The 24,226-nt window shown below is 46.7% G+C and overlaps 1 protein-coding gene across 3 annotated transcripts in view; it reads left to right on the forward strand.

Annotated features, from left to right (window-relative positions):
- Positions 1-23,859, forward strand: part of bcas3 (BCAS3 microtubule associated cell migration factor) — a 286,604-nt gene extending 262,745 nt beyond the window's left edge. For all 3 annotated transcript variants that reach the window (XM_029171342.2, XM_029171343.2, XM_055514053.1), the window contains 2 exons: positions 1,644-1,820; positions 22,771-23,859. In XM_029171342.2, the coding sequence (XP_029027175.1) occupies positions 1,644-1,820; positions 22,771-22,919 (326 nt within the window). In that variant the 3' untranslated portion in view covers positions 22,920-23,859. The remainder of the gene's footprint in view (positions 1-1,643; positions 1,821-22,770) is intronic.
- Positions 23,860-24,226: the final 367 nt, after the last annotated feature.

Raw genomic sequence — 24,226 nt, forward strand, 5'->3', positions numbered from 1 at the left:
GTGTGTGTGTGTGTGTGTGTGTGTGTGTGTGTGTGTGTGTGTGTGTGTATTTCAAAATTTCGTTTTTCAAATTTCTTTTCAAGCTGTTCACACAAGTGTTGTCTAGTGTGTGCCAGGACCAGTACAGAGACATTCCACTGAGGAATGTTGAGCGAGAAAGAGAAAGAAGTGTCTCCAGAGCCAGTTAATGGGTGCAGGTAAACTGTACTGTAAACCTACAGGCTTTATTAAATTACTGGACTAGTATCATTACTATCATTTATTATGTTAAGTTTCCGGCTTGTAGATAACATAAAGGAAGACGCTTTAACACTACACATTGGACAACAGGACAAAGACAAACCACAATATTACAGAAGCAAAGTCACGAGAGCGAGTGCGTAAGTGCCCTTTAACTGCATATTCAAGCTGTACCTGCATTCACTGCTCACACCCTCAACAGTGAGGTCACAACAGGTGTTTTCCATTAGTTTTCTAGGGCCAGATGTGACATCACTGATTTAGTGTGTGACCTAAAATTGAACATGCTTGGAGGTTTTCCTCTCTGTGACCCTGTTCACTCTGCTGGAGCGCCAGTCAGTCAAAGTTGTCCTCATGTATCGGGCAGTTGAACCCTGTTCCTAACCTTTTGCTCAGCTACACTATGTAGGTCTGAAACAGATGCATCTCCCTTCAGAGGTCTGATCTGCAGGTCACCATACCAAGTTCATAGTATAGAAGCATCTTAGTTGAGCACTAAACAGCAGCGTCTGCAGGTCACATGCCATCACTGCTCCTCCAGCACCAGCTTGTTTTACTGACATTTTAACATTTTAAATAGCCATATATATATGCTCAGGTGGAGTCCAGGCCTCACACACCCTCACACCTCCCTGCCAGACTGCACAGGACTGCTCTGCTTCTTAATCTGTCCTTTCTGTCTGCCATAATTCTGCAATCACTGAGATCTTGCTCTTTGGAGCCAGAAAGTCTGCAACCTGTTTCTCTCTCCTTGTCTATCTGTCTGTCTCTCTCTCTGTTTCAGTGTGTGTGTGTTTTTGTCAAGGCAGTCAGCCGAGCAAGCAGGCATGCAGACACTAAAACAAGTGCATTATTCTGTTAGTGTGTCCGTTCGCCTTGGCCACTGTGTCTGCCAGCACTAAGAGGTGATAAAGGTTGTAAAGGAGGATTTGGCAGTGATAGGCAGTAAAGCTCTGGGAATCAACACAGGGAAACGTACAAAGGCTTCAAAGCCTCAGTTCAGTGCTTATCATGAGTTTGTGTGTCTGTTCAGGCCCAGAGAAACAGCAGCATGTGACAGGAAATCACACAAGCGCTTTACGTATCTTCACATGTGGACTGGAATCTTTGTTGAATAGTTGAATATTTACCCACCTCTTTATACATATGATTTCACCTTCACACGTCTGTGAGTCTGGTCGGAGGTGGAATCTGACCACAAATGGACTGAAATCAAAATAAAGATAATACTGTAAATGACTACTGAATGAAGAAGGATGAGGACGAGTTGTTGCTTTTCACACACACCTTCAGAGCTACTCATCCACAGCTGATACATGACTTTATGTGTTTCTGATGAACTTGCTTGGTTGTTAAAACAACACGTGTGTGTGTGGTTGTGCGTGTGTGTGTGTGTGTTGCAGGGCCCTTCGATGGCCGTGGCGTCACCCTGCTGGAGGTGTGTGGCAGTTGGCCAGAGAGCTTCGGCGTGCCGCGGCACAACATCGGATCAGCAGACGCCAGCGACGAGGGCCTGCGGGAGAGACTAGCAGACGCCATGTCTGAGTCCCCCTCCAGGGACATAGTGGGATCTGCTACAGGTCAGTCGACAGCGGACGCTCATCATACAAGCTTGTGTTTAGATCAGTCAGTGAGCGCCGTGCTCTGACACAGCGAAAAAACAAAACCAAACTGTGGGCCATTTCCAAGCGTGGTTTTTACAATTAACAGGGGAAAATCTGAAACAGGGAAAGGACAGATTGTTTGCTTTAGTCTTCGTGTTCAGAAATGTCACTATGAAGTGAAGTTCCTTTGAAATTGTGAGGGGACAAATGTTGAAATGAGGAGCATAGGTGAAGGAGCCACAGACCAGGTCTAACCCTGACCAGGTCCAGATGCTCAGAGAGTCTGAGGAAGCCTTGTGCACCTGAGCGGGACCTGAAGCTGGTGTCCTGCTTTATCTGGAATCCCAATGCATCCAAGTGTCTTGTTAGGAGCCCGACTTCCTTTCTGGAGAGGCATTACCCAGCACACAGCACTGCCAGATCAAGGACCGCTGATGGATGAACTCAGCACCAGTAGGATGTTCTGGTTGTGTGTGTGTGTGTGTGTGTGTGTGTGTGTGTGTGTGTGTGTGTGTGTGTGTGTGTGTGTGTGTGTGTGTGTGTTCTAGGTGCATATCTGCACATGCCATGAGGCTTCCTGACCGTGTGTGTGTGTGTGTGTGTGTGTGTGTGTGTGTGTGTGTGTGTGTGTGTGTGTGCGTGCTGGACATGCCGTTGGCCCTGACGGTCCAAATGGTTAACTCGTTTAGGAAGCGGCAGTGCTCTCCCCTCCTTAAGTGAACAAGAGTTCCTTTGATTTAAATGTGTGGGGTGGGGTGGGGAGGAAGAGTGGGTCAGCCACAGGGGTGGGGTGTGGCGGTGCTTGGGGGGGGTCACAAGCTTCTAATGGATTTAGCATTGACTAACACCCCCCCCAAAGCATCTTCAGCCATCTCCAGCCCCCCACCCCCTCACTGTTAGGACTTAACCTTGTTTGGAGCCTCTCCCTCTCTCTTTCTGTCTTTTTTCCCATCACTCTTTCACTGCCCCTCCCTTTCTCCCTCTCTGTTCCTTCATTAGATTAGATGTTGGAGGCTCCCAGACACCAGTAGTCAGTCACCCCATTTTTGGCCCAGGCCTTGCCGTCGCGTTGCATCCTGAACCCCATTTCCCCTCCCCACCCCCTAGATATAACACAAAATTGATTGTTGATCATCAAAATACTCCCATGATACACGCACGGACACGGACACACACACATACACACACACACACACACACACACACACACACACACACACACACACACACACACACACACACATCTGCGCCTGGAGCTGTGCTGTAGACATCATCCTTAGGGAATGTGATGGACTTGCTGGTTCCTTCATCTATTCATACAGTAGAGACAGAGGGGCCTCAGTATGTGGAGGCTAATCCAATAGTGCAGCACTTCTTTGCTCTAACGTGTACAGTAGGAAACGTCCCTGAGACAAACTGAGGAGAGCGTGGATGCTCAGGAAGCTTCTGCTGCTGCATAGCAAACCTGCTCGCTTCCTACGATCCTCTCGTTATAGGCACATCAGTCGATGCACTGACAGGTGATGATTTCAAATCACAGACGAATCCTGCCTGATCCCCGGTCAGTTCTGAAACCCGGTTAAGACAAAACTTATGTTGGTTTAGAAACGAACAGACAAAATGCTTGTGTTAAACTAGCAGAGGCAGCTGACCTGGTTACATTCAAGTAGATGTGAGACGGTGGCTAAGATGAGCATGAGGGAACCTCAGTGTAAAGACTAAACTAAACAAGCCAATCGACTGTTGCCTTCATCAGCAGCTGGTCACAGACTCTGGGCATCTGCCAGACTCAAATCCAGATAAACAATTAAAGATGAAATCCAAAGAATTTACAGCCCACTTTTGTACTTGATAAAAGCCATCAGGGGCTCGTCTTCCATCACCATCCCTCAGACCTGCAGCTCCAGGACATGAGGCATGTGGAGCAGAAGGCCTTTCATTCACTTTCTCACTGACTGTGCTGCTTGTGCACAAACGCCACACATTATTTTAGATTGCATTTCTTGCTTTTCTGTTGGAGCCAGTGTCTCGTCTGCGTGTGGGCCACGCAGGATACGCTTTCCTGTGGCTAAGTGAAGCCTGTGGCACACAGTGGCTCATTTACAGTTGAAGGTTTGCCTGTTGTGGCCGTGTGTGGTGTGTTTGCAGACGGAAGGAATGCGTGCGTGTCTTGGGCTCAGACGTAGATGGGCAGAGGCAGATGGTATCTTTCAGTGTCTCCATTTGCTGTAGCCCCAGCACTTTGACACGAACGTAGCAGACTGGAGCTGCTAATAGGGACCTTGAACCTGATCACTCGCCCACTGAGGCCCACACTTGCACACTTGCCTCATCTCCTGTGTTTCCATCCGACTGTTGAGTGAAATTTTCAACTTTCCACTCTTTTATATACAGATAGTTTCATCTGCATCTGTGCCTTTATTTGGGCTATTTCCTTTTTTCTTCTACTAAATCTACGTATTTGATAATTCACAGAAACAGATTGTGATGCAGATGTACCAACAAAGACAACAGTTTTTCTCTGTATGTGTCTCCTCACAGCTAAGAGGATCTTAGAGCTCGTATACTCGCTGATCTAACAAATCACTGTCCTTCTGACATTCTCCTCCAGCAAACGCACACAAACACAGACACACACTTGCACAGATTCACAGGGAAAACAAAGCCTCCAGTCAGGGTAATGGGGCTCTCACGCTGAGGCCGAGACCCAGCGTCGCCAGCTTGGAGGGCAGGTGACACTCAGACACAGAGACAGAGCGGAGGGATGGAGGGGCGAGTGAGAAGGGGAGATGAAGATGAGCACAGCAGAGAGAGAGAGAGAGAGAGAGAGAGAGAGAGACAGAGCCACTGACGACTAAAACACACTGGGGATGAAATTAGATTTGGCTCCAATGATATAATGTCACTAACTAGATTTGGCTTATTGGTGCCTGCCCAACATAAATTCCATTGAAGCCATATGGAGAGTGGACTACTGCTCAGCATGACCTGCTGGGTCTCAGCTCAGTGCAGCTCTGCCACAGGAACAATGGAACATTTTATATCAGTTCATTTGCCTTTTGTTATTTCAAAATGTACAACAATAGTAAAGTGGCGTTTCCTCTGAGTCCGCAGCCTTGGTGCTGAATACTCATCGACCTGGTGTCGCTGTCAGGTTCATTCACTCTGATGTCTTTGAGGCACAGATTTAATTAATAATGGCCTAGTTTTCTACAAGCAGTGACGTGTTTCCACATCATCATCCAGCCAGGGCTCTGTACATTCAAATATACCGTCTCAACCTGGAGGACTGACGCTCTGTGGAGCGTCAGCTCAACAGTCATACTGGTTTCTGGTAAAGGTCCTTTGTACTTTACTGTACTGTGAGGCATCACATGGGTATGTGGTAAGTTTGGTCCAGTTGATTGATGGGGTAAGGTTGCAAAGAAGGGATAATGGATCCCATCTCAGAGAAACGAGGAGTATAATAATAATAATCATTAGTAGTAGTAAGTCTGTCTGAAATGTGTGCATCCTGGCTGCTCCAGGTTAGATTTCGTTATTTCTTAATAAGGTCATGATGAGGCACCATGAAGGGATTGTTTGTGTACCCATGTGACTGGCATTCACTACCTCCTAGAATGTTCTTAGTACTTATGAGCTCGCAGGCGGTCGTCCTAACACGCTTCCTGCTTAATCACTGGTCATGTGACTATAGGCTTCTCGCTCAGCTACACACTGTGTGAGCTTTGGAAGAGTTCCTCTGTACTTCTGATGTTATCACTTCAGGGAAAGCATTACCTCTGTAGCTGTGTGTGTGTGTGTGTGTGTGTGTGTGTGTGTGTGTGTGTGTGTGTGTGTGTGTGTGTGTGGAGACATCAGCTCAGATATATTTCCATATATTTTAGCACTTGGCCTCTAAATCCACCTAAAGGAACCAGGACAGTGTTACTTATCTCCTTCATCCCATTTACTGATCAATATCACACTAGACGCTGCACTTTAACACAATACCATTTTCCCATTTGGATCGAGGTTCCTTACCATTTGAATGTGCCCTGTATGTTATAGCATTCTGTCAAATGTAATACCGTATTGTTTTAATGCCACTGGCAGCTGCTAGCAGCCGTAATCTACCAGGCGCATCTAAGCAGCGTTGGAAATGTGCGCTACATTACTCATTACTGTTATTCATTTCTGAAGCACCGTTACTGCTTTAGGTTTCCTCCATTTCAGTGGTAATTGGTCCGTGTACCTATTGATTCTTCTGTTGATTGTTAATGTTCACTTTAAAGCAACCTCAGGACTTTATCATATTAAACGTGTGTGAATGGTCAGATAAACCTGCTGCATTCATTTCTCATTCTCTTCCCTTCCACACAGTTTCTAGCTCAGTTGGTCTGTTTGCAAATGTGGCTCCACCGTTCTGTGAGCTTCCATCCACCTGCCACAGTCAAGCATCAGGGCGTATTTGCATATGACACAGACTTTGAATTGTTGCTATCTGATGGTTGTCTCTGGAGTTATTTTAAATAACTACATGTGATTTAGGCCAGTATCTGCATTTCCATTAATTGGATTATCTGATATATTGTACTGATACACTGTAGAGTGTGACTGTACCACAGACTTGAACCAAGGCTCAGCGTTGCACATTGTTGTCCTCTGTTTAACTACTGCATGTGCCATACAAGACAGCATTCCTCAGAAGGTGTCCTGTGCTACTGTACCTTTATGCTTTCCATATTTCATTTCCACATTCAGTTCCCACAATGGCATGTTATATGACAAGTCATGGATGACTGATGAAGCTCAGATCAGATGATTATGTGAATATGACACACTCTCTTCCACCACTGAAAGTGTAACTGTCTCATTCTAACATTCTAATACTCACAAATGTGTTTCCTATTCACCATGAGAAGTAACGTGATGCGTCAGTAAGTGTAATACATACATATATATGCATTATATGGATCAATGTGATGAGACACAGTAAATATTATAAATGTTATTTTAGCAATCTGCTGGTGGCATGACGAGCCCTCAGTACCGTTACTGAACTCTTTATTCTACAGTTCAGTCTAGTAGCTGATTCATGTTTATCACTGACCGGAGTCTTAAACCTAAACCTGTTGGTTTTCCTGGTTTATGAAAACAGTCGGCGTTTTTAAGTTTTGCTGTTGCATAAATCATCCCACAGAAAGCTCATTAGCCGGTCGTAAGGAAACACACAAACTGGAGCGCATGCCTGCTCAGACAGCTGTGCGCTTAACAAAACATCCTGTATTTGAATTGGCCCCACACTCCAGTCCTACAAAGCCGTGTTATTATCCCGCCGACTGGCTGCTTTCTTCTAGTCAGCCTTGTTTTAATGTGCTGATACAAATCACAAGAGCAACAACACAGAGGGAGGTTTGGAGGCGCTGGCTGACTACCGACTTCATTTCTGAGCATGTCCACCACATCGCATGTTCCGTCTGTGGAGACTTACAGTACCATCATGTTCTAAGTAACCAACAATGCAGCATTAGCAGAAATGCAAAGAAAAAGGCCATTTCACTAATAATTACTTAGACATTTTATTAGTCCTCTGCTTTTTTAAGCACTCATAAACACCTGTATATCTTAGCTGCTAGCTTGATCACCCCTCAGGTTTCAGCAGATCTCCAGCCCAGGCCAATTGCTACTACTGTACTGTACTGAGCCCAGGTGCTCTCCATACTGTATCTATACAGAAGTTCCAAACAGCGTGTGCAGGTGAGAAGCTAACAGTTGACAGAGTCAGCGATGTTTCCTTACCTAGCTTCCCATCGATGCTAAAGCTCGAACCCGTTACTGAGCTGACAACCAGGTGGCAGGCGAGGTTACCACATTCAATCCAATACGTGTTCAAGTCCAAAATCTGCCAGGTGTTTTTTTCAGGCTGAGCACTGTCTATCAAGACTTGAGGATATGATTCCTATTAGCTTCATCCAATCAACAATCTTACAATGTTACACAGCTTTATTCTGAATGAAATCTGCCTCACAGGCTTTGACACATGTTACATATTACAATAGCTCTAGTTTGTCACCACTGATGGTTTGGACACACAAGGCTTTTTTATAAACTTGACTGCGGTTCTGTCATCGAGATCCAAATTTATGGCTGACAAGCAATGAAGCAGGCTTCAGTGACAACGAGAGGAAGACTTTAATGTGTCTGTTTGAATGGAGTAGTTTAGGTTTTAAAGAGGTCTCAGAGGAAGGTGTTCAGACTGTTCATAACTTAATAGTTGGTCAAATGTACTGTACAGACTGAGGTAACCCCATCACCACCACCACCAACAACAACAACAACAACATGCACACACACACACACACACACACACACACACACACACACACACACACACACACACACACACACACACACACACACACACACACTATTCAGATACTTGACTTACTCAAAACTATTAGTTAATAATTTTGTGACATGCCCAGAGGGCCATGTTGTCCCCTTGCTTCAACCAGAGAGAAGGAAGTGAGAGAGCAGAGGGGAGGGCGGGCAAGAGAGAGACAGAGGGAGGGACAGCAAATGAGTGCACTCTCTTCCTGAAAGCTCCTCAGTACTGTGACAGACAGAAAGAACAAATGCAGGAGGAAGAGAGGGCTGCAGTGGTAGAACAGCATGTGAGGCCGTAGAGTACGGTGCTGGACACAGTGAGGGTGAACAGTGTGGTCATTATAGCTGCCCTACAGTGCACCCCACCCCCCACCCAAACCCGCCCCCCCTCTCTTTGCCAAGTAAGAGTTTGAGCGTAATATGTGGCGACAGTGTGAGATGATGAAGAATAATTCCTGTATTCAGAGTTGCCACCGCTCGCCCCTCCTCCTCTTCATCCTCCTCTTCATCCTCTTTGTCAACTCCACTGACAAGTCAGGCCTGGATATCATTGTATCATTTATCTCAGCCTCGCTTCTGCCACTCTGCCCTGTTTGCCCAGAGGGAAGTGTGAAAAGTGTGTGTGTGTGTGTGTGTGTGTGTGTGTGTGTGTGTGTGTGTGTGTGTGTGTGTGTGTGTGTGTGTGTGTGTGTGTGTGTGTGTGTGTGTGTGTGTGTGTTTGTGTGTGTTTGTGTGTGTATGTGTGTGTGTCTGTGTGTGTTAGTATCACTCCATAGAGTTGTGTGTAGCTCTATCTGACTGCAAATGGGCTTTTGTGGAGTTTTTGGAGACTGCACTTAACAGCTCGCTCAAGGGAGACACACACAAATACATCCACACGCAGGGAAAGGTTGTAAGGCTTCACAGAAAACCAGGACGAGTGACAACAGAGCGAGAGAGAATTAGGGCGAGAGAGAGAAAGAGGGAAATGGTGAGAGTGGTGGGAAGCACTTTGTACGGCCTGCTCCGTGTCTGTTTTGGGCTGGTCAGACAACAGAAGGGCTGCAGAGACACTTTGTGTGGAGCAACAGAAATGGACTCGTGGCTGAGGGCAATCCACTCCTCCTGATCCGCCGCAGCTGCAGCACAGTGGAGCACTTGTTGTGGCTGCAGCCTCCGTCGCTCTTTGGATGGAGCCATGAACTTGCTGTGATCTGTGACCCGTCACTCAAACTGCACCCAGGCCATTTTCTCCCAACTGTCACTCAGTCTCCTGCTGGTGACTTCCCCTGGGCCACACTTGAGCAGTTAGAAGTTTGAATAATGCTGTGAAAAGCGATTCAAACATACTTTTTTGATAACGACATTTGACATGCTAGCTCATGCTAGTTTCAAAGGTTAAACTGGGTAAAGAGTTTGTATTTGAAGCTGGGGAACCAGATCCAGATATAGTGCATGGCAGGGTATCAGTCAGGCTCATGCCCACTGATCCTACACATTCACTTTTAGACTACGGTAAATGCTCGATTTTGATGCCTTCATTGAAGACTTCGCATGTGCACCACCAGTGTAGCATCTACAGCAACACATGCATCCACTTTGTTTATTAGGCTTAGTGCCTCACTGCCTAAAAATAAAGGTTATGTAAACCAAACCATAGTTGAGATGTGTGTGACCTCCTGCCCTGTGCATTCTGCTCCTTCATTTTACTGTTACTGTACTCCTTCTGACCACACATTTATGTGAACAGATTCATTTTATTATTAGTTAGCTTGACCTTGTTGGTTCCTGTTTTGAACACTAATTTTCAGCTTGATTCCTCCGTTCGTCTAGTTAGTCTCACATTGACTGGTTCAATCACTGCCTTTAAGCAGTGATTTTAGTTAGTCCTCAAACCTTAAGTTTATTTTCTTCTATGAATTGTGTAGTTTATTATATTAAATGGTTTTGTTTGCTCCTGGTTAGTCAAGCCACCATTTTGTGTTCCTTGCTCCCTGTCAGAGGACTTGTGACAGTATTGAACACAGGAAGGATTTTCTGGTATAGAAACAGACAACACGCGCACTGCAGTCACATTGTCTTTGTTCTAAGGCCTTTATTCTAAAGTGTTTTCTTGGGTGTATACACACATTCACGAGCCTCTGTGTGGTGGTGTGTATATCAATAAAACATAGTGGGATAAATAAGTGATAAGATACATAATGGAGAGGCATCTGAGCCTTGCCAGCTTTCCATAACACGAGACCTGCTACAACACCATGTCCTCCCATTCCTGCATGTTTGTAAATACGTAGATGTATAAATATGTAAACGTTGTCATAACCCTCAGCCATGTACTGTCTCCCCGTTCGCTATGTGATGCAACACTTATCTTTACCTTCAATTGTCACAGCCTTAGCATGAAGAAGGGGTGGCTTGGGAAGGAAAAAGGTTGCAGGTACTGATTCTGTTGGTTAAATCATCCAAGCCGGGACCTACCTTACGAATCCATGACGACTGACTACTCACCCCTGCCAGTAGGTACAGTAGGTACCTGCTGGCCCATACGCAAGGGCTGATAACCACTGATAATGAATTCAATTCAATTCAATTTTATTTACATAGTGCCAAATCACAACAAAGTTATTTCAAGGCACTTTACAAAGTAAGGTTTAAGACCTCACACAACTAAACCCAACAAATCCCACATACAGCGAGCATGTAATTTGACAGCAACAATGGAGAGGAAAAACTCCCTCTCTAACGAGGAAGAAACCTCCAGCAGAACCAGACTGGATGTGGGCCGCCATCTGCCTCGACCGGTTGGGGTGAGAGGATAGAAAGAGAGAGAAAAGCACAGCAACAACAACAAGCAACAACAAGCAACAACAGAGCACAGGCAGGATGGTTGGACCAGGGACTGGATACAGGCAGGATGGTTGGATCCACAGCTGCCCATCACAGACACCAAACTTTGAGTCCAATGATACCTGTAGGTGAGAGGGAGAACCATTGAATGGCGTGATAACGTCCGAAGTCGCTCGTTGAGATGATAGTGAATCTTGAGCGTTACTTCACAATAAAGTCAAAATCAACTCTCGGACCTACTGCCAATTTTAATTTGTCCTCAAGCAGTGGTACAGGGAAAAAGTCTGCATCTGTTCAAAAGGCTTTGATATTTATGGAAGATAACGCTCCATCACAGGCATCAAAGTACTCCACCGCGTGGCTGGCCAGTAAAGGCCTTAAAGATGAAAAACTATGACATCCTCCTTTCTCACCTGACTTAAACCCTATTGAGAACTTTTGGGCTCTTCCAAAACAAGAAATTTAAAGTCAAATCAAATCATCCATCCATCCATCCATTTTCATCCACTTATCCGGGGCCGGGTCGCGGGGGCAGCAGTCTAAGCAGAGAGTTCCAGACTTCCCTCTCCCCGGACACTTCCTCCAGCTCTTCCGGTGGGACCCCAAGACGTTCCCAGGCCAGCCGAGAGACGTAGTCTCTCTAGCGAGTCCTAGGTCTTCCTCGGGGCCTCCTACCGGTGGGACATGCCCGGAACACCTCCCCAGGGAGGCGTCCAGGAGGCATCCAAACTAGATGCCCGAGCCACCTCAGCTGGCTCCTCTCGATGTGGAGGAGCAGCGACTCTACTCCGAGCTCCTCCCGGGTGACAGAGCTCCTCACCCTATCTCTAAGGGAGCGCCCAACCACCCTGCGGAGGAAGCTCATTTCAGCCGCTTGTATCCGTGACCTTGCCCTTTCGGTCATGACCCAAAGCTCATGACCGTAGGTGAGGGTAGGAACATAGATTGACCGGTAAATTGAGAGCTTTGCCTTTCGGCTCAGCTCCCTCTTCACCACGACGGACCGATACACCGACCGCATTACTGCAGCCGCCGCACCGATCCATCTGTCAAACTCACGCTCCTTCCTTCCCTCACTCGTGAACAAGACCCCAAGATACTTAAACTCCTCCACTTGAGGCAGGAACTCTTCTCCAACCTGGAGAGAGCAAACCACCTTTTTCCGGTCGAGAACCATGGCCTCAGATTTGGAGGAACTGATTCTCATCCCAGCCGCTTCACACTCAGCTGCAAACCGCACCAGCGCACGCTGGAGGTCCTGGCCTGATGAAGCCAACAGGACAACATCATCTGCAAAAAGCAGAGATGCTATCCTGTGGTCCCCAAACCAGACCCCCCCCCGGCCCCTGGCTGCGCCTAGAAATTCTGTCCATAAAAATAATGAACAGAACCGGTGACAAAGGGCAGCCCTGCCGAAGTCCAACATGCACCGGGAACAGGTCTGACTTATTGCTGGCAATGCGAACCAGGCTCCTGCTCCGGTTGTACAGAGACCGAACAGCCCTTAGCAAAGGGCCCCGGACTCCATACTCCCGGAGCACCCCCCCACAGGATGTCACGAGGGACGCGGTCGAATGCCTTCTCCAGATCCACAAAGCACATGTAGACTGGTTGGGCAAACTCCCACAAACCCTCAAGCACCCTGCTGAGGGTATAAAGCTGGTCCAGCGTTCCACGACCAGGCCGAAAACCACATTGTTCCTCCTGTATCCGAGGTTCGACTATCGGCCGAATTCTCCTCTCCAGTACCCTGGCATAGACTTTCCCAGGGAGGCTGAGAAGTGTGATCCCCCTATAGTTGGAACACACTCTCCTGTCCCCCTTTTGTAAAGAGGGACAACCACCCCGGTTGTCCAGTCCAGAGGAACTGTCCCCCTCCTCCACGCGATGTTGCAGAGGCGTGTCACCCAAGACAGCCCCACAACATCCAGAGACTTGAGGTACTCAGGACGGATCTCATCCCCCCCTGCTGCTCTGCCACCGAGGAGCTTACCAACTACCTCGGTGACCTCAGCCTGGGTGATGGGCGAGTCCGCCTCTGAGTCCCCCGCCTCTGCTTCCTCAGCAGAAGGCATGTCGGAGGGGTTGAGGAGATCCTCAAAGTACTCCTTCCACCGTCCGATAACATCCCCAGCTGAGGTCAACAGCTCCCCACCTCCACTGAAAACAGAGTTGGTAAAGAACTGCTTCCCCCTCCTGAGGCGCCGGACGGTTTGCCAGAATCTCTTTGAGGCCGAGCGATAGTCCTCCTCCATGGCCTCCCCGAACTCCTCCCAAGCCCGAGTTTTTGCCTCCGCAACGGCACGGGCTGCAGCACGCTTGGCCTGCCGGTACCCATCAGCTGCCTCAGGAGTCCTACAGGTCAACCATACCTGGTAGGACTCCTTCTTCAGCTTGATGGCGTCCCTTACCTCCGGTGTCCACCACCGGGTTCGGGGATTACCACCACGACAGGCACCGGAGACCCTGCGTCCACAGCTCCGAACAGCCGCGTTGACAATGGAGACGGAGAACATGGTCCACTCGGACTCTATGTCTCCCACCTCCCTCGGAATCTGGTCGAAGCTCTCCCGGAGGTGTGAGTTAAAGGTCCGTCTGACAGAGGGTTCAGCCAGGCGTTCCCAACAGACCCTCACAATACGTTTGGGCCTGCCAAGTCGTTCCAGCCTCCTTCTCTGCCAGCGGATCCTACTCACCACCAGGTGGTGATCAGTTGACAGCTCAGCCCCTCTCTTCACCCGAGTGTCCAAAACATATGGCCGAAGGTCAGGTGAAACGACTACAAAGTCTATCATCGACCTCCGGCCTAGGGTGTCCTGGTGCCATGTGCACTGATGGACACCTTTATGTTCGAACATGGTGTTAGTTATGGCCAAACTGTGCCTAGCACAGAAGTCCAATAACATAACACCATTCGGGTTCAGATCAGGGAGGCCGTTCCTCCCAATCACGCCTCTCCAGGTATCACTGTCGTTACCTACGTGGGCATTGAAATCTCCCAGAAGAACGATGGGGTCCCCAGTTGGAGCGCTTTCCAACACTCCCTCCAGGGACCCCAAGAAGGCCGGGTACTCCACACTGCCATTCGGCCCGTAAGCACAAATGACGGTGAGTGACCTATCCCCCACCCGAAGGCGCAGGGAAGCGACCCTCTCGTCCACCGGGGAAAACTCCAACACATGGCGACTAAGCTGGGGAGCTATGAGCAAGCCCACACCAGCCCGCCGCCTCTCACCGCAGGCAACTCCAGAGTAGAAAAGGGTCCAGCCCCTCTCAAGGAGTTGGGTTCCAGAGCCCAGGCTGTGTGTGGAGGTGAGCTCGACTATTTCTAGCCGGTACCGCTCGACCTCCTGCACAAGCTCAGGCTCCTTTCCCCCCAGTGGCGTGACATTCCATGTCCCAATAACCAGATTGGTTATCCAGGGATTGGGGCGCCCAGGCTCCCGCCTTCGACTGCCGCCCAATCCACTCTGCACTGGCCCCCTACGGTTCCTCCCGCGGATGGTGGGTCCACTTGAGGACGGCCCCACGTCGCTCCTTCGGGCTGTGCCCGGCCCGGCCACCAGGCGCTCGCATACGAGCCCCAACCCCGGGCCTGGCTCCAGGGTGGGGCCCCAGCTGCGCCATACCGGGCGACGTCTCTGGCCTTGGTGGTTTGTCTTTCATAGGGGGGTTGTGAACCGCTCTTAGTCTGGCCCGTCGCCCAGGACCTGTTTGCCTTGGGAGACCCTACCAGGGGCATTTAGCCCCCGACAACATAGCTCCCGGGGTCATTCGGGCACACAAACTCCTCCACCACGGTAAGGCGGCGGTTCAGGGAGATCAAGAGTCTGACTGACTCCGTCAATGGAAGGCTTGTGACTGTTATTGAACAGAAGGGTGGCTATATTGGTCACTGAGATTTTACTTCAAATCTCAGAAATGTTTTTTTGTCACTTTTGACTTTGTTAATTATTCTCACTTTAACAGGTGAAAATACACAAGTGAGATGAAAAAAAATCTTTGTTTTTAATTTAGTTGCATATTAATTCTAGTAGTTGCTCAATAATGGTGGTGTTGACATTTGGATCAAGACCAAGGGCTCTGTAGCTGTACTTAAACAAAATGAATCCTCAAAAATACAACTTGTCTAATGTGTATGACTCCAGCCAGTGACTAAGGAAAGTCCTCTTTTAGGTGTCGGGTTTCATTTCAATTTGATTTATGTTTTCATGGTGTGTCTTTGTGCGACTAGGGAATCATTCAGTGTGAACTGTAAACTGCATTTGAGAACATAATGCTGGAGGGCAAAATATGCACACATGTATTATTTTATTTTAAGAAGTAAGAAATAACCCTGCATAAAGAAATGAGTATGTTAAAAATATGGTGTAGACTAAACACTCAAACTTAACTCTGCTCTGCCTCTTTTTCTACTTTTTCTCATCTCTAATAGATTGTGTGAGTTTAAGTGTGATTTCTTACAAATACATACAGTATAATACAAAATCAGAATACAGCAAAGCTAAGATACACTTTAATGTCAAGTTCATGATTATAAACTGTTAGACCCCACGTAACTCGGCCTTTACAAGAGTGCAGCATACAGGTTATCATGCAGCAGGAAAATTTCAGGAGCCTTTTTTCTTTTTAGTAAGGAGCAGAATGAACCTGTGACTACTCATTAGCACACTGAACAGGTTTGGGGCCACGTGAGAGGCCGGTAGGCAGCTAAATACTTAAGGTGAAGACCAGCATTCATGTGTCTGTACTTAAACTGATATCATAACTGAACATTTAGAATCTGTGCATCCACATGTCTAAGTTGAAAGCTCAGCCATGATTATGCCACATTAAAAAATATGTTAATTATTATTATTATTATTAAATTAAATTATGTATGAAAAGCAGCCGCTCCGTGTTGATGCTATGGAGATAATGTTGTCTCTTTTTTCCACTCCACGTCAATCAAAGGCAAACAAAAGCAATACAAGGACTTCTAATTCTGTAATTAGGAAATGAGCCAAAATGATCCCAGTGATGAGCCCAATAATCTTCTGGCACAGACAGACACTAATTTGAGAGGAAGATTGCACAAGATAACAAGAGCTTCCTTGTGCATTTGTAGCTATTTTAAGCAGCTGATTGGTTTGTGTGTGTTGTGTTTTAATGTTAAGAGGTTAGAAAAAATGTAAAAAAACAAAACAAAAAACATTGATCATTAAAGTTTATTACAGCCTCCAGTTAATACTTATTATTTCAAGATTAGGGTTTTCTTAATGAAATATTGAAGTCATTTTTTTCTCACCACAACCAATATTATTAGTTCTTTCCATCTATGACTATGTAAAGATAAATCAGAAAGGTTTTGCATAATGGACAAAAGCAGACAACGATGGTAAATCATTGTCTTGAGATATTTACAGCAGTAGTTTGTGTTCACGTTCGTGTTCTTATCTCTATCCAACATCGTGCTGTTTATTCAAACCTGTTACATCAACTCTGCTCTCGCAGACAAACTAACCTTCTTTCTCTTTTGCTTTGTTGACTGCATGTGTGATTTGTGCTTGCATGTCTCTCAGGACTAACATACTCAAGGAACCACAGTCTTGTGCTTTACTGGGACCTCGCTTTCAGTGGCTTGTACATGGCTTTGCTTTCATTTGCTTCGTTTTTGAATTCACACATTTCCAGAAACCAGTGAGTGCTTTGATGTGTGTTATGTTTTTACACAAAGTCAGGACATGTTTAACCTGGTAATAAAGTAACATCCAGTGACTCATGGTCCACTGTTCACTTCATGTTCACAGTGTTACAAAAGCAACAATCAGTAAAGATCCGCCTCCAGCTGTCAGATGTCAGGACTTTTAGATCTGTCGGCCTGGGGGATCTGGGTGATGCTGATATTACCGCATCACGTTCGAACTCCTCCCATTGTTTTGGTTAAGAAGCCATCTCGCATGCACACACCTTAGCTTAGCATTATTGTGGGCTGATGTGATTATGAGTGGCAGCCTCCTGAGCTGTCCTGTCCATCCGTTTCCTTAGCTGACACAAACACCAGCAAGCTCTTTGAGCTGAGGCCAACCTTGCTGTCCAAGCAGTTGACAGGGTTTCCCAGCGTGCCTGTCAAAAGACACCCATCCACAGACGAGAGTTTGGATCCAGGTTAGGATGTCTCAGTGTGGCCCACCACAGTTTGCTTACACACTAGTATTTGAATATGCTTACGTTTTGAAATTGCTTGTGAGCCACAAGAAGAATTCAGTCACGTGTAGCATGAAAAGAGCTCAGGACAGGCATCAGCCTGCGTCACAGGAGGCAGCAGAGGTAGGAACGAGGTGCAGATGGCTGCATCCTCCTCAAACCCTGAACACAAGACACTTTATGCAGATTTTGTAGTAACTATGTGTTATTTGATGGCAGCATGTTGTGAGGTGAGTAGAGCACTGAGCTGTGACTGGCAGAGATGTGGCTTTGAGCAGAGATCCGCTCTCCCCCACTTCGCTCTGCTCAAACCTCTGGACTGTGTGCACTGCTGTAAATGCTGAGTCTTGGCAGCAGATTCAATGTTGGACTGTTTGCTTTGTCTCTTGTCTGATTGTCTGTTCCATTATCTTGGTTTTATTTCATATACAACCTAGTATATTGTTATTCTAATGGACAGAGTATGAAGTAAGATGAAGTAGTGATTGTGCTCCGTCTTCAGAATGAAGGAAATCATTTTTTCACTGTCAACTTACTTACTGGGTCAGCCTGGGTCTGTGGGTATTTTCTTTGACCCAGGTTTAGGAGCAGTGAGCCTATAAAAGCAGTAACACACAGTGTCCAGTGTGGAGGCGGCTGTCAGTCTGCTCGGTGAGTCGCCAGTCAAAGCGTGGGTCACCACTAGGTTTTCATTAGAGGCCTAATTCAAAGCGTCCCACATAGAGTGTCAGGAGTGTCCCAGCATGTTGTTGGCACCCCTTATAACGCAGTCTAATGAGCAGCCGCTGGGAAAGCTGTGGTCAGCCTGTGTATACACAGCCTCGAATATATGGTCTGAGGAGACGGGGAGAAAGTCCCCACTCAAAAGCCTGAATTAGTTCCATGAATCACCGGCTTTCTTTTCATTTGTTCCTTAATCATGCAACCTGTTGAGTATTGTGATTAATGGTTTAGCCTGTGGAGTTCAGGCCTGGGGCCTCCATTCAGCGGACGGCGTGTTGGCTGGACCCTGTTAGTGAGCTTTCAGTGTGCTTCAAGCATCTCAGTGCCTCCATGTGATTGGTTATAACAGAGGGAGTCTCGTGGATTATCAGCACTGACCTGTGCTGCATGTCCACCAGCAAATGAATGAACCCAGCTGTTGCCCAAGACGTGGCTCAGTTTGGACCCTGAATGTGCCGTGTGTGTCTGCAGCTGCGTTAATTTGTGGCATCCTTTACACAGGAGGGTGAGTTAAGCCTGGCTTTTCACAGGATGAGCTGCAGTACATGTTAATGAGCTTTCACACTAATGTGGCTAATGACAGCTTTCTAAGGATTGTGCAGAGCAAGGGCTCGCTGACATAGACATAGTCTCGCACTCTAACCTATTGCTGTATTATAAATGCTCTGTTACATATATTATGCTCCCAAGGAATCATAAACTAATGATGAGCCTTCTCTGCTTCGGCATCGGTTTTACCCCCACAACCCGCCCATTAAGTGGTTCTCTGTTCCTCCATCTGCATTCACTCTGTTTCTATCTCTATCTATCTATCAGAGCAACAGGGCCAAGTGGGTAGACCAACATACAGTCCTAGTCTCCAGTAGCATATAGGTCCAACAAGGGTCCACCAGGAGCGAGCCTGGTATGACTGAGGGACGTTCCCTCTAGTTCTAAAATAGAAATAGAAATGGCTGCTACAATCTGAGAAGCTACTATGTTAGTGTATTGTGTTTATGCTTTTTAAAATTTAACGATCAAATACTCTAATAAACAGCCACTGGGTAATCATAAAACCAGGGCCATTCTCATCAGCACAAAGAACCACATCATAATTTTTCACATAGGCAGACCTTTGTGTAAGTATAAATGTGTGTGAGACTGTCAAGGTTGGAATGTGACGTGAGAGCACTAATCAGAGGCAGCTGGGCCCACGGTGAGATTAAAGTTAAAACACAAAATCAATCAGCTGGGATAAGTATACCGTCGCTATGGGTTACCGCCCCCACCCAGCCTCCCTCCACCAGGGCCAGTGGATGCGCGGCCCGGCTGGCACAGGCGCTGATTAACAGGTTCCTCGTCGTGTCTTTGATCCGTTCCAGCAGCACACGGCTGCTCAGGTCCACAGGAAGCCTCTGTGTGCAACATGCAGCTATAGCTTTCTGTTTATTTAAACTTATTTGAGGTCCGTCACAAAGATTGAATTAGGATTTAATGTTTTAAGATTAGATAGATGTAATATCACAGGCAGGTTGTGGGTTACAAGTAAAAAGCTGCATTTGCTACATATTTTACATGTTTTATACAATGTGATGGAGCACCTTAGAATTGATGCGTGATGCAAAAGTGTTTGAAGCCACTCGAACAGTGATCTGCTGGCATGACTCAACTCCAGGTTATATCCAGCAACACGTCGCTTAGGTTATTTCAGCAGAGAAAGAGAAAGCCCGATCAGACTCAACCTCTCGCTAGTCAGAACGGGGGACCTGTCTGATCCCAACACAGAGGAGGAAAACACATAAGGTTTGTTCTGATTAATGACAAATAACGTAGTAAGAACAGTAACAAAGCAATGAGCACTGGACTAAATGGACAGGTGAGCTGTAAAAATATGAATCCTTTCATATGTCACATCTGTGTCAATCATCTGACTTTAATTAGGATTTGTATTAATGTTTCCACAAATTAGCATCACCCAATACATCACATAACAATTAGACAATAGTAATCCAATGTTATTATATCCAGAAACAAGGAAATGGGAATTCCCTGAGATGATGATGTGTGTGAGTTTTTCTAGCAGTAACTAAAGTGCTTTGAATCTGAAAGTAGATTTGGACTGTTTGTATGAAAGCGTGTCTGTCACAGAGTGTGTGTTTGTCTGAGCATAAGAGGATTAAAGGCCTGTTCACAGCCTGGACCCTCTCTCATTTACTTTGTGTGGCTGGCTGACAGGGATGTTGGTTTGTTTGCCCCCCCCCTGCAGCCAGCGTCCTGTCAACCCCAGCCGTGGCATGCGCTGCTGTAGTCTGGCATCTCAGTCACAGAACGGCTTCCAAGCTTCGGCCACACACACCATGAGTTGAGAAAAAGCTTTTACTATGTGTCATTATTGGAATTAAAAATTGAACTTTTCAAGATTAGCCTTTATTTATTAGTGTAAACTATATTTCAGGCAGCTCATATCAAATTTTCCTTTCCTTTATAATAGATAATGCTGAGAAGCAATATCTGCACATCGAGCTGAACAGAACTACTTTGTAGATAACTATATACTTGGCCTGATGGCATGAGCCCCAGAAGAAAAGAGCCCCAGCATTAGAGCACCAGGGAATTGTGTTGGGGGCGTGAGAGGTTAAGACTTGTTGAATAGCTGGCGGACGTCGCACAATGAGATGGATTAGGCAGCACTAGAAAGGGCCTTCAGAGCTTCACTAGGGCGTTGAGCAGATTACAGCGCCTACAACAAGTAGCTGGCTAAAAGGCTCATGGGTGGGGAAGCAAGAGGCCCGATGGTCAGCGTGTGAGGAAGCCACACTGTGCAGGCATTGTACTGCACTATAGTCCCAACCAGCACAATATTACCCAGACCCTCGTCTTCTACATGACCCACGGGTGTCAGAATAAGAGCCAGTGGCATCGAGGCTGGCGAATATGGCAGGGCTTCAGCTCCCTGCACACGTCTGGGCTGAAAAAGGAGGACATCAAGAAGGTAGATGAGTCCCCATAGGTGATGATATGTAGTTCCCTCCACACCGCGCCGCTTGTCTTCCTTCTTCCATCTCTAAAGCACTAGAAGTTAGTGTATGTGTTACCTGTGAACGACACAGCTGAAAGGTTTTCAGGAAAATTATCCCTACGATCCCTCTATTATAGAACAATTTGTCAACATTGACGATTCTGATAAAATGAAGCGGAACAAAATCACAGTGGTTTTATTACAATACTAGTGTGCCCCCAAATTATATGAAACATTATTCACACTATTACCTCATTAAAACAACCGACCCACATCACATCTGCTGTCATAACCTGCCAACAGCAGAGAATGAGCCATTCACATGCTGTCTAACAGCAGTGATTGTTTATTATGGACTCATTTCTCAGCACGCTGCTCATTACACGTGTTGAATGGCCACACTACTATTTTAAGAGGTCTACATGATAACATCTGATACAATACATAAATAAAATAGAAAATCTGCCTCAAATTCCACATTACTATGACCTGAGCTGATCGGTTCCTGCAGGTCATTATGAGACAGACACACATACCAGTGGAAGCTGCCACCTTCCACCTTCTCTAATGTGAGAGCTTAAAGAAGAGGTGAGTTGGGAGCTCAGCAGTGGCTCAGCGTATGCTGGTCTGCATAATAAGCGTGTGGTTTGGATTAGGCTTCCTGGGCAGGACACTCCCACTTCCTGCATGCCCTCAGCAACACAAGCCGTCATCTGCAGGATGAATGAAGCACACGCTGTAGTTTGGTGCAGTTGAAATTGGAAAAGACTTTCTGGATGAGGCTTCCTGGTGGGTCACTGACGGGTCGCTGGTAGTGGTGTAAAAGCGTTTCTAACTGAAGCCAAGGCAGATCACAGCCGTACGGACGCTGGGGTAAAGTGTGGATGCTCACATGCACTTTATACTGGACATATTCTTACTATCTGGTTCCGTGCCTGACCCACAGAACCACTGGCCTCATCATCAGAATCAAGCTCAGCTGCAGCTGTTTCATCTTTCTGATGTTTCCTGGGAGCAGATATCAGCCTGTGAGGAAGAAATGCTCTGATTATGTGTCGTCTAACGTCCATGGACACGAACAGCGCATGTGTACGTTGGTTGTAATGAACATCTGCTGATGACAGTCACGCTTCGTCCTGACTGCTCCGTGGACGTTTGCAGGGCGTGCACCGCTGTCAGGAGGCTGAGGCATATTAAACACCACTCCAGCCCTGATGGATGTCACAATACACTATATGCATCACAGTCCTAATACTGTGCTGCCACTTCCGTGCACGCCATTCTGTCCACGTGTCCATGGAAATGCTTTACAGCATGTAATAACACTAATGTGTTCCTCATGCAGCGATCCTCGCCAGAGCAGCTCCACACAAGGCGAAGAGCTGATGGAGAAATGCTCCGTGTCACCCAGAGAATGTTGGGAGAGGCGTCCTGTTGGAGCAGCTCGCCTCCACCCGCAGCGTGGGTTCATCTGACGGATAGACGGAGCTCATGCTAGTTACAACCAGCGTGGAGGAAAGAGTTAGATTGAGTTCATCAAGGAGACACTGGCTGTTGGTGAAACATGCAGGAGCGCCCTCTCTCCTGACTCACTCACTCACTGTTCTTCATAAGGGTCATGAGGCAAAGTTCAGCCTGGACAGGTCTTCAGTCCGTCACACAGACCATCACAGGTCTACTGCCCAAACAGTATGAGCTTCTCTGGTTCCCATTAGTTTTATTAGGGTCAGACTAACAGCGGTCAGTAACAGCTTGTGATTGGCTGTTTTCCATGTCAGGACTCTAACGCTCTCCCTGTGTCTCTTCATCTGTCTCTTTCTTCAGAGCTGCAGAGGGAGGGCAGCATCGAGACCCTCAGCAACAGTTCGGGTTCCACCAGTGGCAGCATCCCACGGACCTTCGAGGGCTACCGGTCGCCCCTGCCCACCAATGAGAGCCAGCCCCTCAGCCTCTTCCCCACCAACTTCCCCTAGAGCCGCCGACCGCCGCTCTGCTGCACACTGAATCCCACTCTGAACCAAACGGCGTCAGGAATGTGTGCATTATGTTGCTTTTCCCAACTCCGTTTAAAATCAGCATTTTATTCCTGGGTTTGAATTTGATCTTTTTAATGATTCTACCAGAATCGGAATCTTTCCAGTCCTTTCAAATTTAGAGCTAGAATCATTCCAAAATGAAAAGTGGTTGTGTAGACACTGCAAGAAGTGTAGCAGTGGACGTAATCTACCGTGCAGCAGTGAGTGCAGTACAAACAGCAGCTCAGCCAGTAATTGACCTGCTTGTTACCTTTTTGTTCAATTCAATCATGAGCCACTCGACACATGCTGCTGGAGACCAACGTCGCCTGCTGTTCCCGTAGCCCACTGTGTGTGTGTGTGTCTGTGTGCGTTGCTCTCTAGGCCTCTGGCTTAATGTTTTCAATTCAATTTGGTCTTTTCATGCCTTTAATTTTCAATTAATTGCATTTACAAAAGGTGCAGTAATGAGACGACACTGGAGCCACTTAGATGTTTACAGTAGAATTCAGATTTGCTGCTCAAATAGTTTAGATACATTTCCTCTGACATATGTTCATAGAGCGAGTGACGCTCGTGGAGCCTCCATGTTTCAGTTTTTGCGACTTGATCCCACTCTTTCTTCTTCCTCTGGCTACAGATCTGTAGATAAAGCGTGGCTTTAATGTTTCATTGTTTTCTCTGTATTGAACATATTTTACCTGTTACTGTTGCAAAATGTCTGACGTGGTGAGAAATGTTCCATTGACGGCCATAGTTCCTGTAAAGTGAACGACGCTGCATGAGGCTTTTTCCTGGCTCCATCCCTGCTTCTTTAACTACAACTTTCAACTCTCACTTTTGTCAAACACTTGTTTCCTTTTCCAGCATTTGTGCAAATATAGAGAATAAAACTCAAGGAATGAAAGTGTCTTTTTTTTCACTAGGTCTAATTGCAGCGGTGACCATCAGCACTCCCCCACTAGTAATTAGTAGCATGCTCTTTAACAGGCAGTAAAGTGTTGTTAAGTTGCTTTTTATGGGCGACTCTGGCTCTTTGTTCTGAGGGAGCACAGAAAGCAGAGAACACATTCATTTCTCTGCTAATAAGCAGCAAACGTCTCATTTGTAGATACAGCTATGACTACTAGACTAGATTAACAGCAGATTAGTCCTCGTGCTTTATTTTATCTTATTTATTTAGTTCATAAGTTAGTAGTCACAAAACTCAGACAGCGTTCTTAGAACAGAGTAGAGTAGATGTGATGGCAGGTGAAGGTGGAAAG

The sequence above is a fragment of the Betta splendens genome, chromosome 13 (assembly GCF_900634795.4).
Source record: "Betta splendens chromosome 13, fBetSpl5.4, whole genome shotgun sequence".
Taxonomy (NCBI): domain Eukaryota; kingdom Metazoa; phylum Chordata; class Actinopteri; order Anabantiformes; family Osphronemidae; genus Betta; species Betta splendens.